The sequence below is a fragment of the Equus quagga genome, chromosome 5, assembly GCF_021613505.1.
Source record: "Equus quagga isolate Etosha38 chromosome 5, UCLA_HA_Equagga_1.0, whole genome shotgun sequence".
NCBI lineage: Eukaryota > Metazoa > Chordata > Mammalia > Perissodactyla > Equidae > Equus > Equus quagga.
In genome coordinates this window covers 126,646,747-126,662,062 of record NC_060271.1, presented here as the reverse complement: position 1 = coordinate 126,662,062, position 15,316 = coordinate 126,646,747, and the positions used below count along the sequence as shown (strand labels likewise).

General features: G+C 48.1%; 1 protein-coding gene across 1 annotated transcript in view; it reads left to right on the top strand.

Annotated features, from left to right (window-relative positions):
- Nucleotides 1–13,353: 13,353 nt before the first annotated feature.
- MYCN (MYCN proto-oncogene, bHLH transcription factor) overlaps nt 13,354–15,316 on the top strand; it is a 6,280-nt gene continuing 4,317 nt past the window's right edge. The window contains 2 exon segments of the mRNA XM_046660262.1: nt 13,354–13,499; nt 14,713–15,310. Coding sequence (XP_046516218.1) covers nt 14,829–15,310 — 482 coding nt within the window. The 5' untranslated portion in view covers nt 13,354–13,499; nt 14,713–14,828.

The window sequence follows — 15,316 nt, the reverse complement described above, 5'->3', positions numbered from 1 at the left end:
CATGAACCGGGCTGCTTTTGTTCTTGTAGGCCCCATCCATTAAAAAATACTTAAAAAGTATATTTTATGGCTGTGTCGATAGAAAGACAATGTAATCCAGGCACAACTCATTATTGTATATTCATGATTATTATATTCACGTTTTTCTTCTGATTTAAATAAAAATTAAACTTAAAACATTTTTCTGGGCCCCCTGAAGTAGATTGGGCCCTAGGCACTGAACAGCTATGCCCTTATGAGTAAGCCAGCCTTGAGCTGTGAACTTGGAACTCAAATAGTAATGAATGGCCCCACCCAGGCACCAGCCTATCAAACCCACCTTTTGCAGGCTCTAGTTCCTGGAGACCTCCCGCTGTGCCAGACATTAACCCTTTGGCTGCTGGATCATGGGAAGGGTCAGAAGCTCTGGAGGGAGGGGCACCTGCAGAGTGTGGAGCAGTGACTCTTTATCAACTGGCATGGAAGGATTTTGATCTTTGAAAAATGGGCATGGACATTCTGATGTCTTCCATAAGCCCTGGATGGAGGTAGAAAAAACAAAATATGGTCACTACAAAGAGGCAAGATGAAGAAAGAGGAAGAGGCAAGCCTGACTTGGCAAAGCCAGGTTTCTGATCAGGTGGCAACAGGTGGTGCCATCACTGAAAGAAAGACTTCAGCAGGAGGAGCAGAAGGAGTGGAAAGACAATGAGTTCCGTTTGGGACACACTGAATGTAATGTACCTCTGGGATTCCAGGAGGCAACGCCTGTGAACATTGCATAGACGGGTGTAGTTTCCTAGGAAATAAGGTAGGGATGCAAAAACAGATCTAGAAGGTTCAGTCGGCACATAATAAGCCCTCAAGAAATTAGTCCTGGGCTGAATGTCTGAGACGTCCCCCACCCCCACACACAGACACTTCAGCCTCAGGCTCAGCAGATGATTGGGAGGACCCCACGCAGACCGACTTTAAGGAGAAACACAGAACAGCCTTTGTCTGATTACGATCGAAGCAGACTAGTGGCAAGCATATTTCAGCTCAAAGTACCCAAGGTGTGGGGCCCGTAGGGGCTTACCACTGTCAGAAGTCAGCATGGGGGGCCAGCAACAGCTTGTCTTATTGTCTTGTACCTTGAAGATCTGGGAGGCACACAAAGGAGAAATTGCATTTTCCAAACCCTGAAGCAATACTTATTTTCCCTTCACATCTATTTCCCTGAGTGCATTTTTTTCCACTTTGTTGATAGATATTATATAATCACATTGTTTAAATATTTGAGAGGGTGATTACACCACCATTCAATTTTAATTGCAGCTTCTGTTAACATGTCAGACGTTCTCAAGCAAAATTAATTAGAACCTAACAAGTGATGGATGGTCTTGAAAATCCAAACCTTCAGAAACTAACCAGTTTCATAACCCAACACAACTGCAGAGTGAGTTTGGACAATAGAACTTATCACCTCAGGGATGTTCTCCCCTGGGGCCACGTGTTAGTCTTATCAATAATAAATAAAAGCGCAAAACATACGATTGAGAATCCCAGAACTTATTTTAATGCAAAAATACCTTCCAAAGTAAGTCTGATGCTTCAGTCATCTTTTTGAATCCTGTAAGTGGCAGGCATCTCAGTACCTACCAAGACAGGCCCATCCATTGTTGGCTTGTTCCAATTGTTAACCAAATTCTTTCTTTTGTTGTATGGGAATAGAGGTCCCCAGTCACTTCCTCCTGTCACTGATAAAGTTCACTTTCTGGAGCAACACAGAAAAATTCCATTTTCGATCTGCAGATTCCTCTGAGAACTGGGTCCCTGTGGACAGGGCACCAAACGGACCCACTAGATCTGCCACACTCCGCTTGCCGGTGATTACATCAGGGTGAGGCTCTCCGGAGGTCTGTACAGACTTTGCGATTTCACTGCACATTGGGGCATTATAAGTTACAGACTTACAGGATTGTAGAAATCTTTGAGGAGTTCAGAACAGACTAGTTAGTTGCCATAGCTTCCCTCCCATGTAATTTGCATAAAGCGCACCCTCAGATCTACCCACGGCCTTGCTTATTTGGGTGGGTGGGTGTCAAGTGTTTGGGGAAGAGAGTTAACATACTATACTAAATATTTTATTTTAAAATCAGACTGCATCTACAGGTATATATTGATAAAATTTTTAAAATTATATTCATGAGGTTTGATGCAATCTTTAAGATGCGTCGGGGAAGCTGCCGAGAGGTAACTTTACAAACAAATGTGCATTTTGGTCAGATTGAGTCAGATTTCTCTGGATTAGAATCCCAGCTCAGCCACTTATTAACAGTGTGACCTTAGGCCTTAGCTTCCTCGGGTGGAAAATGGGTATGAAAATAATTAACCAGGGGCCAGCCCAGTGGTGCAGCGGTTAAGTTCACACGTTCCGCTTCTCAGAGGCCCGGGGTTTGCTGGTTCGGATCCCAGGTGCGGACGTGGCACTGCTTGGCAAAAGCCATGCTGTGGTAGGCATCCCACGTATAAAGTAGAGGAAGATGGGCATGGATGTTAGCTCAGGCCAGTCTTCCTCAGCAAAAAGAGGAGGACTGGCAGTAGTTAGCTCAGGGCTAATCTTCCTCAAAAAAAAAAAAATTAACCTTGCATGGTTGTAGTGGGGATTATATGAAAAAACACCTATCAAGTGCCTGGCATTCAGCCTGGGATGTAGCAGACGCTCAATAAATGGATTAGGATTGTAGATTCCCATTTTAAACATGAGAATGTTCGTTTAACTTATTTAGGAAATTAAACAGTAAGAACAGACATCCAATCTATTAAAACGTATTTCAAGGCTATATGTTTAAAGCATCTGCTGATGTTGAAAACTTTGTTAATTTAAAAATTAATATTAAAAATATTTAAATTAAAAAATTTTTTAAATAAGTAATAAGCAATCATGGTTAAAAAATAATTCAACGGCCAGCCCAGTGGCTTACTGGCTAAGTTTGCACACACCGCTTTGGTGGCCTGGGGTTCATGGGTTCGGCTCCTGGGTGTGGACCGACACACTGCTCATCAAGCCATGCTGTGGTGGCATCCCACATATGAAAAATAGAGGAAGATTAGCACAGATGTCAGCTCAGTGAAAATCTTCCTCAAGCAAAAAGAGGAAGATTGGCAACGGATGTTAGCTCAGGGCCAATCTTCTCACCAAAAAAAAAATCAAACAACAGAAAAATGAATGAAAATTCCCTTACCATCTCTCTACCTCAATTCTTAATCCCAGCCTCCAACAATTCCACAAAATACTTTGGGTGGTCAGCTTTCAACTATGCATATAATAAGCACATATGATGCTTTCCCTTCAAAAATGAGCTCATCCTATAGATTGTTCTGCAGCTTCCTTTTTCATCTAACACTGTGTGATGGAGCTATTTCATGCTGGACATGAGCTCAGACCTCTAGAAGGCTATGAATTATTCTGATGGGTTTTTAAAGAAAGGTTTTAGCAGAAATAATGCCAGTGAAATGTGACATTTTCCTTGAGTTCAAGACTCTAAACAGTTGGATGAAAACAGAAAAATTCAGGTTCACATCTGACTATTTCATCTCTAAAATATGGCAGAGATCCAGATAGCAGGTGGGGAATAATCCAGATAAGGCAATTAGGGGATTCTGAACGAGTGGGGATTGTTTTTGTCATACTGGCAGTCACCCCGACAATTACGTGGTGCTTTGTCATGGATCTCGTAGTTGGCACTGACAAAAATCCTGCAAGGAGGGAGGGACCCACCATCCCCATTTTAAACCTGAGGAGACAAGGTTCAAAAGCCTTCCACACAGCTGGGGGCCAAGAGTTGCGAGTGAAATGGAAGAAAGGGGGCGCTGGGCTGCTTAACAAACCTGCGTTCCCTGACTTCACTCCTCAAGGCCCTCAGGTGCAGATGGAACTGACTCACAGAAAGGAGCAACGTGACCCTTGGCCCCTGGCCTCGGTCCTGTGCAGAGCCGAGGCTACTTCCTCAGGAGAAAAGCTGTTCTGAGACATCTGGCTTAAGGGCTGGGCTCCTCTTCACCCAAACACAGTTGTAAATGGTCCACAGGATTTTGTGAGCACCTCTGATAGGCCAGCCCCATGTTAGAAACCTCCAAACGCAGGAGAGTGGAAGCTGCACTGGGCTGTCAACCAGGCTGCTGTCCCAACCTAGGCAAGTCCACTCCTGTCTGCGAGGCTGTGGCCCCAAGAGTGGCTTGGACTGAGGAGCTCTGCCCGGCCTGGAACTGGTGTAGCCAGGGCCTCCATGAGTAGAGAAGGCGACAGGGGCATCACTCACTCCTGAGTTCACAGAACGAAAGCCTCCTCCAGTCATCCTCATGGTTTCAGAAGTGAGTGGGGAGCCTGGTGTCACCTAAGGCTGACCTTGGGTTTTAACAGAGCGGAATGAAGAAAAGAGGACAAGAGACTCCATCTTGCTTCTGCAGCCTTCGGGCAGCTGGCACTGGATGTTCATGCTTAGGAAGTTTGTCAGGCTGTCCAGCCTGTCATCTCAGTGGCAGTCAGGGGAGATGCTGCAGGTGGGGAACAAGCAGACTTTGCCCCTCTGACAACATCTGTGGGGACCCAGAGCGTCTGGCTCTCCTTGGCTCAGATTAGCCATGCTGGGAGCAGGGACTGGAAGGCCACACCAGGTTCTCTCTGGGCCCCTCACAGAGGGAATTATAACTCTCGTCTGGTCAGACTGTGAGTCAGGGGTCTTTAGTGAGCCAGAGGGGAGGAGTTGACTGGTAAGGCGTTTTTTCGCTTCTCCCCAGCCTCCCAATAACCTGGACTGTGAGAAATGAGTGTCAGATGGAAAGACAGTCTTCGTCTGGACCTGAAGCAGACTCTGCAGAAAAGGTGACATGCCAGGGCTCCCCACTTCAGGAGGCACTGGCAACCCTGTTTACCTAATCTGTACCTCTGGCGGAACCCCCGTCCCCGAGCCTGCCGGGTGTGCCATTTTGAGGATATGGAGCCAGTGGCTCCATCTCAGCCCTCATGAGGGCACGGCTCTTCTGAATACTTCATTCCTTCATTGTGAACCTGAATGCACCACAGCCCAAAGCCGTCAGCAAATCATGAAGACAACTGCAGATTTCAACGGGAGGAAGAGACGAAAGCCAGAAACTTCTGCTGGTTTCCTGACGAAGTGCTGGGGGTCGTTGTTTCTGTGATTTATCTAAATGTGTGGCCTCCAATCCAGGTTTGAAAATCCCAAGGATGCTCCAAAGTTCCTCTAGAGGGAGCCAGAAGGAGGCTGAGAAAGTGGGGTTCAGGGTCCCCATTCCCACACTAACCAGAGCCATTCCGCTTTTATCTCATTTTTTAAAAAATTTAAAATTTTACTTAGTGTAAAAGTTGTTTACTATTTTTTACTGAAGTGTTTTGTTGCTACAACCAAACTAGCGAACTACAGGTCTATTGTCTCACTTTTCCATAGGATGCTGACATTCCATTGTATGCAGACAGAAGATCAGTCTTGCTTTGGGAGAATAGAGAGAAATTCAGTCACTCATTCTGCAAATATTTCTTGAGCACTTCCTTTGTGCCAGGTATAACTATGAACTGTGAGAAGTAAAAAGATCTAATACATGGCACCCTTGCCCTTGAGGAGAGTGTCTTATGCTCGATGGCATGGGTTACAGTCCACAGGAGGCAGGTCAGAGGTGTGGTGAGAGTGTGGGGTCCAAGGCAGGCGTGGGGTTCTAGTCTTGATTAACCTGATCCCATCAGCTCTAGCCACAGACACTATTCTCTTTAAGACACTTCTCTCTCTAGACTCATTTTCAATACCTTCATTTTACCCGGCTTCTTTGGGACAGCCATGCTGTTAGTCTCTTTTTCCCATACCACCTTGTCCAACTGGAGATCACCTTAATCCAATGGGAGGTTTTAACTAGGGGTGTGACAGCTGTGTTCTTGCTTTGTTTTTGCCTCCTTGTTCTTTTTTTCATAAGGGGCTGCTTCTCTAGAAGCATGTTGTAACAGTAAAAAGAGCAAAAGATAAGCCAGTTAGTTAGCTTAAGCCCCTGAGAATTGGAGGGGTGTTTGTTACTACATCATAACCTCACCCACCCTGACTAATACAATCCTATCTACCTTTGTCTCCTGGGCAACCTCCTGTTTCTTGTCCCATAGCTGAAATGTCTCCCAGTCTGTGAAGCCATACTCTACTCCCCCAGGTGGAAGTGAAGTCTCTTTCCTCTTTGACACAATATATTACAGCACACCATTGATTGAATTGAACTTTTCTGTGATGTGTCTGTCACCCTCCTCTGGCTTGTATGTACCTTGAGAGCAGAAGTTACAAGTCATACCTAAGTGTTTGTTGATAGACTGAATGAATGCAAGTATACTATTTAAAATTGCTTCTTAAAGCCTGGTGTTTCGTACTCATTTCTGAGCTGCAAAGAAACAATCTGTCACCGTATAAGTGACATGGTGCAATTGCCAGCATCTGCCCGACAACTAAGGTTAGGTATGAAAGTGAAATCAAGGGGCTCAAAGAGAGGGTCTGTAAAGCTTCTTTTGACTCTAACAGCCAGTGCCCTGTGAAAACTGCCGAACCAGACGGAAACCTTCCTTAGCAAGTGTCAGGGAAAAATAGCACAGTCCTCCACATGAAACAATTTGTTAGCATTTATAAGTTCCCATTTCTCTGTATTTTAACTTCTAATTGGTTTCCTCTTTTGTGCTAAGAATGCCATCTGTCCCTTTGACAGGTTTTTGGATTTGATACCACTTACCAGGAAATATGACCATCACAAGTGTTGTAAGATGGTTCTAAAGTGTCCATCCCAAACAGCCCTATTTTAGTAACTTCACACAGAATCCCATACTGTTCATGTGTAGGGGTGGTACCATTTTTCAGGCACTTGCTCCATTAGAATAAAGCCTTTCACCTCCATAGTTTCTAAAAGTTCATCATATAACACAAGGAAACGTACATGGTCTTATTTTGACTCTGGATCTCACGTCTACTCTGTTGCAGTAAAAAGGGTATTAGTATCCCTATTTGTAGATGACAAAACTGAGGCTGATGGAAGTGGACTTGCCTAAGATATGGAAACGATACAGCACCAGGACATTAATTTCTGAATCTAAACCCACTACTCTACAGGTAGCATCTTCCCCTTGTGGAATAAAAGCAGGGATGGGCTCATCATTCCCATTTTATGAATCAAGAAACTGAGGCCAAGAGAAGTTAAATGACCAATCTAAAATTCTTCAAGGAATAATTCATGAGTCTAGACTTGAAAACTTCCAGCCCTCTGCGTGTGGTCTTGTGCTCTCTCTCTGACTACCTTCCCTCGACTTTGCAATAACTCCACCTGAGTCCAAAGTAACCTGGGTCACAGACAAGCTAAGAAGAGGGAGCGGGAGCAGCCCGGGAGAGCTTCCAGTTAGAGAAAGGATTATTAACTAGTCCCCGTAGAACAAAGAACCAACTTCAGAACGCTCAACCAGGAACCCAAATGCTGTGGGCCGTTGATGTAGGATTTGCTGAGCCCCTGAGGGTGGGCTGGGGCTAGAGGAAGGGAGAGAACTAACCTTTACTGCATATCCATGATAAACCAGCCTCTCCATGGATGCTCCTCCACTTAATCTTCACAAGATGCTAATTTAAAGATGAAGAAGTTAAGGCTCGGAGTGGCTGTCTGGATTGCCCCAGCGAGCAGAGCTTGCGGGCCCATCTGGCTTCAGAAGTCAGTTCTTTCCCCCACTCACTGCAGCAGAGGCCGTGCAAGGTGCAAAGGTGAGCTGGGGAAGGTTCCTTCCGCTCAGGAGCCGTACACACCTGAACCTGATAAAGAGCAGGGGTGGCTTATGCTAGTTGGTGGCGGGCAAGCAACGGTTAATGGAGATTTGGAGGGAACAGTGGGGTTGGGGAAAGAAGATTAGTATTCCTTCCTGGAGGCTTTCCAGCTGATCTTTGAGGAAAGGATTTGAATAAGCAGAGAGAAAGAGACTTTCCAGGCCAGAAGCAGCAGCTTCTAGAAATGGACAGATTAAATGGGGTTTATCACTGATTACTATTTAAACACAAGGAAACTAAAAGGGCCCCCAGGCAGGTACTGGGGTGGGCCTGGGCAATCCTTGGGGCTATGGGGAGTGTCTCCAGCATTGAAGGAAATTGAAATTAGCAAGTATCAATGGGCAGATCAGCCAGCTGTTGTGCAAACACCTGAAGGGAAGATCTGAAAACCTCAGTGGAGATCTTGGACACACCCAGATTAAATCAGTGGGCTTGGAAAGTCATCCCAGAAACAGAAGATGGGATCTAGAAAGTTATGCTCGTTCTAAGGGGCAGTGCCAAATGGATTCGGAGATTGGATCTGGAGTCAGAATTCCTTGTAACCCTTACAGGCTCCCACTAAGATTTGGTTCCCCTCCTTGCAAAGACTTCTGGTGCGCTGACAACTCAAGCTTGAGTTTACAAATGGGAAGCCTCTTGCCCTTACTCATCCCATGGAGCCCAGCCCTGAGCAACCTGCCCGCCTCCCATCACGTCTTTTAACATAAAGAAAATAAGGTAAATGGGAATTTCAGCTCCACAGCAACAACAGCACCTTCCAGCCACATAGCTGTTGGCAGTTCACAAAGCATTTTTACTCACCCCATCTCAGGACTTTCCCCAAGTCTCTGTAATGTACGAAGCCTGTGAGCAGGCTTCCTAGTGGAGGCGGACACTTGAGCTGCCTCAGACGATGCGAAATCACAGTCTTTGAGGGGACGATGGACCCTTCTCATTTTCTAAATCTGTAATTAAATGATTGGCATTCAATGAGGATAATTTTTGCTTTAAACATAATTGTGCCATTACCAATAAAACTCCCCACCCCCAAAACTCTCCCGATGCTGGGTCTCAAATTTTCGTCCAGCTTCAGAAGTCAAAAAAAATCTATGTCTTGCCCTGGGCACATGCAACATCATATACTTCCTAATCCTAGTTACACCAGTGCCCATTTGTCCCATCTTGGTCTCTTTGAACCCACTCTCAGCCGACTCAGTTCAGGACCAGTTTAGCCTGAAACAATGTCAACAAGCCTGGGAGACAAAGACCTTTGGAGGTGACTTTAGGCTCCCAAAAGGATCCTTTACTTCCCCCAATGATTAGCTTAATGATTAGCTTTCCTGGGAAGTAACACAAATATTTTTTTGAAAAAGAATAACCAAAACAAAAAATTAAATTTGCTCATAGTCCCTCTGGCTTAAAAAAAAAAAATCATAAGGAGGAAAATTTCTCTCTCTACCTGCCTGACTCCATTCTTCAAAACAAACCACTAGTAACAACTTGTTGCACATTCCGCCAAATTTGTTCCTGGGTTTATGTAGACATATCTATCCAAAATGCCAGACATGTTGGCCTATAGCTTGCTTTTTTCCCTTTATACACACGGACATTTTCCAAGTCAGCAGCCATAGATCTACCACGTTATTTTTAGTGACTGCATGTTATTCCACTGTATGGATATATTATAATAGATTCAACTGTTTCCCTATTGCTGGGCATTTAGATTGTTTACAATATTTTTGTTATTGTGAACAATGCTGCAACACACGATCTTGTTTATATATCTTTACCTATTTGTTTTATTATTGCTTGTAGGATGGAAGAGTGGAATTGCTTTTACTCTTGGGGCTGGAATACCCCCCTCCCTAGCCTTACTAACACTTGGGCCAATCTGCTAGACCAAAAAATGTTAATCTCTTTGAGATTTAATTTGCATTTCCCTGACTACTAGTGAAGCTGAGCATCTTTTCATATGTTTATGGACAATTTGCATTTCCTCTTTGGTGAATTACCTACTCTTACCCTGGACCGGTGTTTCTATCAGGCTGTGTTTTCTATTCAAAGTGTAGGAGCTCTTTGTGTACACGGGATGTACTCTTTGTCTCATATATGAGGCAAGCCTTTTACTATCACACTGTTGTTGTCTTTTGACTTTGTTTAGAGTGTGTTGTAATGGTAAATTAATTAATTTTTATTGTAGTCAAATACGTTGACTTTTTCCTTGTTTCTGGGCTGTCTTAGAAAGACATCTATATTTTCTTCTTATCCTTTTATCGTCTTATTTTTTTCCATTTAAATCTTCAATCTAGGCTTTTGCAAATTAATTAATTAATTAGTAATTGAGTAAGACAGGGAGCTAGCTTTGCTTTATTCCGAGTGAAGACTCAGGGATTTAAAAATTATATAAGTTGCAAAAATTTACATTTTTTAGGCGAGGAGGGACCCAGTGAAGTTCCTAGGAGAAACTGTGGTCCTTGAAGCTGGACCCTGAAGCTCTTTAACGCATCATCTGGGGAAAACATCTAGAGGTTGTTGATTTCCTAGCCCATCATGAGTTGGACCCTTCTGAATGTGTGTGTGTGTGTGTGTGGTTTGTTTCTATTTTTGTATTAGAAAAGAAGGGATTTGTAGACTAAAACATTCTCCTCCCTCAAAAATCTCCTTATTTATAAACCAAGTCCTGTGTACAACTCTGTCCTATCTGTTGGTCCATCTTAGGTGTGTGTGTCCCTCGGTCCATGAGGAGCTCTCTGAAGCTGTGCATGAACTCACCTCTGTTCCGAATCAGGACTGTAGATGCGTGCTGAACCAAACCTTGTCTTCAAGGCCGTCTTATTTAGTGTGCGTTCACATAGTGTGAGTGTTTCAACATTTTTAAGAGGAATTTGCAGGTTTCTCTACAAGCATACTAGGATCCAGCAGTAGCGAGGTTTCTCTGCAGACGAAGTCTTTTATCTTTCCATTTGCAAATGAAAGTACCAATAAATACTTGTTGAATTTTATCATTCTGTTAACCTTCAAATTCAGACTTGTCAGTAATTACAGGCTTGCATTAAAAGGAGATTAGAGATTGAGGTCCAGGAAGGATATATGATTTGCTTGGAGGCACACAGAGAAACCAGGTTTCTGTCTCCCTGTCCCCTCTTTTTCTGCTACTTTTTGTCCCTTAACAAAGGGACAAATGGTGTGGTGAAAAGCACAGGTCTGGTGAGGGGACTAGGGTAGGATTTTTAAATGTTGCAATGGGGGCCCTCTTTGTCTGTTTTAACAGTCGTGCTATTTTGATCAAAAGGTGGGACAGGCAATTCTGAGTGCCTTTTCTGGGGCTACTGCTGGGGGGCCTGAAGAAGGTTCTGGAATGACACTCATCTCTCTCTTGCTCTGTTGCTGATAAACACAAACTGTCTCAGAAGAGCTGGCTGTCTTAGAAGGACTCATTCAAGCATCTCTGCCTTGAACAATATTGTCAAGTACTTACTGTACACAGATGCCCTGTTTTGCTTTGAGGGTGCTGCTCTTCTCTGGCAGCTCACAGGGCCAGTGAGGGAGACAGCCTGTTTCCCCACCAACTCATGGAGGAAGCCGGCCTTAAACAAATACTCCCAGGCATGTGTAATTACAAATGGAGGTAAGTGCTCTCAAGGAAAGTCTAGGATGCTTGGAAAGAACACAACAGGAAGGCTTGGTTTAGATTGGGGGTTAGGGAAAAGCAGAAGTGGGGGGTGTTAAGGGTTTTTGCAAAGGTGAAGTGTTTTACATATGTAAAGGAAATAATAATAATAAAGGTGTTTGGAAGGGCAGCTCATCCTCATTCATGGGCCACTTCCTAGAACTCTGGGAATCTGCCACTCTTCCCAGAATTATGTAGGCATCCTGGGTAAGGGCTGGAAGAGTCTTCACAAATGCTAATACGTGCGCACTTTACAGGCTGCCCCCTGACCCTCTGCATCCTCATCCGTAACTAGTTTGAATGCTGAGGTGAATGGCCGGGGGTGAGTGGCATTTCCACTTTCGAAAAAGGGAGGGGAAGAAGCTTTCCCACCCCAACCCGGGGTCCAGGTTCCCCAACTCCAAACCATCCGAAGAATGTTTGCCAAGGCAAAACCCCACCTCATTATGTATTTGGTTGTGAAGGCGGTTGCCCAGGAGCCCCGAGATGTTCCTGGGGAGTTTTCGGACAGCGGCAATAATCTCCCATCCCATCACCGCCCCCCCCCCGCCCCCACCTGTAGGAAAGCTTGACCAGAGTAAAAAGGATTTGATAGTGGCGGGTGGGATAGGAGAGGACAAATGCTGCCTCTGGGGCTGGGCTGTTAATTTGCCTGGAAGACTATCACGACTGGTAGTGACAATAATGACGGAAACACTTATGAGCTGGGCTCTGTTCTAATAGCTTTTGTAACTCTTATTTCTCAAAACGACCCTATGCAGTAAGCACCATACTAATTCCATTTCACAACTGAGGAAACTGAGGCACAAAGAGGCTAAGGGGCGATAGCAGCTTTCCTTTTTGCCTCCAACAATCTGGAGTCAAGGTTTTTGAGTCGAAGTTCGGTCTCCGGGAGGGGCGGACCGCAGCTCCTTCTACGTGAACCTGATCTACCTCTCCTTCATTCAGGAAAACGCTCGCTTTGAAAAGGCTCACGTGGGAGCCCGTGGGGACCGCTGCGGGAGTCTGAAGCCCATTCCCCTCGGAAGCCAAGCAGAGCCGCCACGCCCCCGCGCAGTGAGGACTGGTCCCGCGGGGGCGGCGGGAGAGCTGCGGGGTGGCCCCACTTCAACCCACAAGACAAGGCCCAGTAGCTCCGCTTTCTGCTTGGCCTCCGCGAGGTGTCGCCTTCGGCCGAAGAAACCACAGCGGCGCCACCCTCGTAGCCAACAGTTATTTATTTATTTTCAAACAAGGGGGGCGCCCCTCTCCTTTCAATTTAAAACTGGAAACATCCTGCTGTCTCGTTTCCAAACAGGCACGTCCTCTTCCTCCCGTTTTGCACCCATGTTCTAGCGTCCCTTTGAGATCAATACCAGCAACCGCTCCGCAAGGCTTTGCTCCACGTTGGCCTGGCGCTCAGCTGCAAACAAACGCCGTCAAGGCGGGGGCTGGGTTAGGAGCCTCCTTACCCCCACCCCCCTCAACACACTCCCCCGGAGCCCTCCGGAAATTTTTTTTTAATGCCAAGCAATTGCCAGGCCTGCAGGGTGGGTGCCGCATTGCACCGCTCGACGCGCAGCTGGTTCGCGGAGTGCACCGGGTGCAAGCCCGGGGGTCTAAAAGGGCGGGAGGAGCACAGCCCGGGCTTCCCAGCTTTGCAGCCTCCTCTCTGCAAAGAAGAAAAGCAAGTGGCTTTTGGCGCGAAAGCCTTGGCGCCTCCCCTGATTTTTATGGAAATCAAGAGGGCGGAGTAAAGCCGCTTTCCTCTGCCTTTCTCCCTCCCCCTTGTCTGTGCCGCAGCCCCCTTCTCTCCCCGCCCCCCGGGTGTGTCAGATTTTTCAGTTAATAATATCCCCCGAGCTTCAAAGCGCAGCCAGTGACAGTCATCTGTCTGGACGCGCTGGGTGGATGCGGGGGGCTCTTGGGAACTGGGTTGCAGCCGAGCTAGCGCTAGCCAGGCGCAAGCGCGCACAGACTGCAGCCACCCGAGGACCTCCCCCCGCCCAGGCCACCCGGGGACCCCCGCACGGAATCGCTTCTGGATCCCCGGCAGTCGGCAGGAGGTAAGGAGCTTGGGTTGCAAACCGCCCGGCGCCCCGGGAGCGGCGAGCGCGGCGGGAAGACAAGCCCTGGACGGGATCGCGGCTTGCGCACAGGGCACCCGAATATGCCCGGGGGACTGTTTCTGCTTCCGAAACAAAACCATCTCGGGGTTTTCCCTGAAAAGCCAGTTCCAGCCCCACAGGCACTACGACTGGCAGAGACCCGCCCTAATCCTTTTACTGCTTTTGCCAAGGGGGTGTAATGGCTTCGTCGAAAAGAAATTCGCCCTTCTCTAGAACGTTTGTCTGTGTTTGAGCTGATGGGAAACCGGTGCGTCCCCACCTCAAAACTGGGGTTCTTCTCCAAAGGGTGCCCCCAGGAGAAGAAGAGGGAGGTTTTAGGCAGGGCGAGGCCACCGCGGTGGTAATCTGGGTCACGACTGGATCGGAGGAGACGCTGCTCTCCCGGCGACCCTCCCCGCGCTGGCGCCCCTGCACCATTCCTGGGAACTGGTGTTCAGGTTCTCCCCTCTCCTAGGAAGAAGACGTACGTTGTTGAGGGTTTGGAAGAGCGGGGGTGTGGGGTGAGAGAGGTTCAAAATAAGCTCTTGGCAGGACTCTCCCTGCAGTGGGTGAGTGCTGAGGGGCGTCTGCTCAAATCTGGGGGCCCCGGGGGGAAGGTTTATGGATTTAGGTGTCTGTTGTCGGTCTCGGTCTAGAGAAGAGGATTTTTCCATTTGCAAAGTTTCCTCAATCCCCCGCTATCTCTTGCACTCTCGAGGTTGCAATTTTACAAAGAAGGGATTGAGGGTCCTCCAAATCCTACGGCCGGTAGCTGGGTTGGAGCCCTGGGCTGCCTTTGAGCAGCTGGCCCTGCATTGGTGCAACCGGGATTGTCGGCGAGCTGGAGAGAGCTAGAATTCTGCAGCCTTGAACCGCCCCCTCCCCCAGGCAGTGCCTTGTGTGAATGAAATGGCAGTTTCCAAAGTTGCAGAGCCATGCCACCACCCCCCGCATCTGCATGCCCCCTCCCACCCCCTGTCGTAGACAGCTTGTACACAAAAGGAGGGAGGGAGAGAACGAGAGACAGAACTTCCTACACCTTCAGCAGCGCAGGGCGGAGTGGGGGGCTTGGAGGGGAGATTGAGGAACGGGGTTCGAGGGGGCGCCCACTGCTCGTCCCCTCCTTCGGCGCCTCTCGCCAACCGTCTCCTGCTGTGTGTGTCGGTTGCAGTGTCGGAGGTTGGCGCGGCCCCCGCCCACCGCGCCCCCCACGGGAAGGAAGCAGCCCCCGAACTAAAAAGAGCAGAGCGGAAAGCAGCCCTCATTCGCCGGCCAGGAGGCGAGCCGATGCCGAGCTGCACCGCGTCCACCATGCCGGGGATGATCTGCAAGAACCCAGACCTCGAGTTTGACTCGCTGCAGCCCTGCTTCTACCCGGACGAAGATGACTTCTACTTCGGCGGCCCCGACTCGACCCCCCCGGGGGAGGACATCTGGAAGAAGTTTGAGCTGCTGCCCACGCCCCCGCTGTCGCCCAGCCGTGCCTTCCCGGAGCACAGCCCGGAGCCCTCGAACTGGGCCACCGAGATGCTGCTGCCCGAGGCCGACCTGTGGGGCAACCCGGCCGAGGAGGACGCGTTCGGCCTGGGGGGCCTGGGCAGCCTCACCCCCAACCCGGTCATCCTCCAGGACTGCATGTGGAGCGGCTTCTCGGCCCGCGAGAAGCTGGAGCGCGCCGTGAGCGAGAAGCTGCAGCACGGCCGGCCGCCCGCCGCGGGGCCCGCTGTCCCGGTGCCGGGCGCGGGGACCGCCAGCCCTGCCGGCCGCGGGCACGG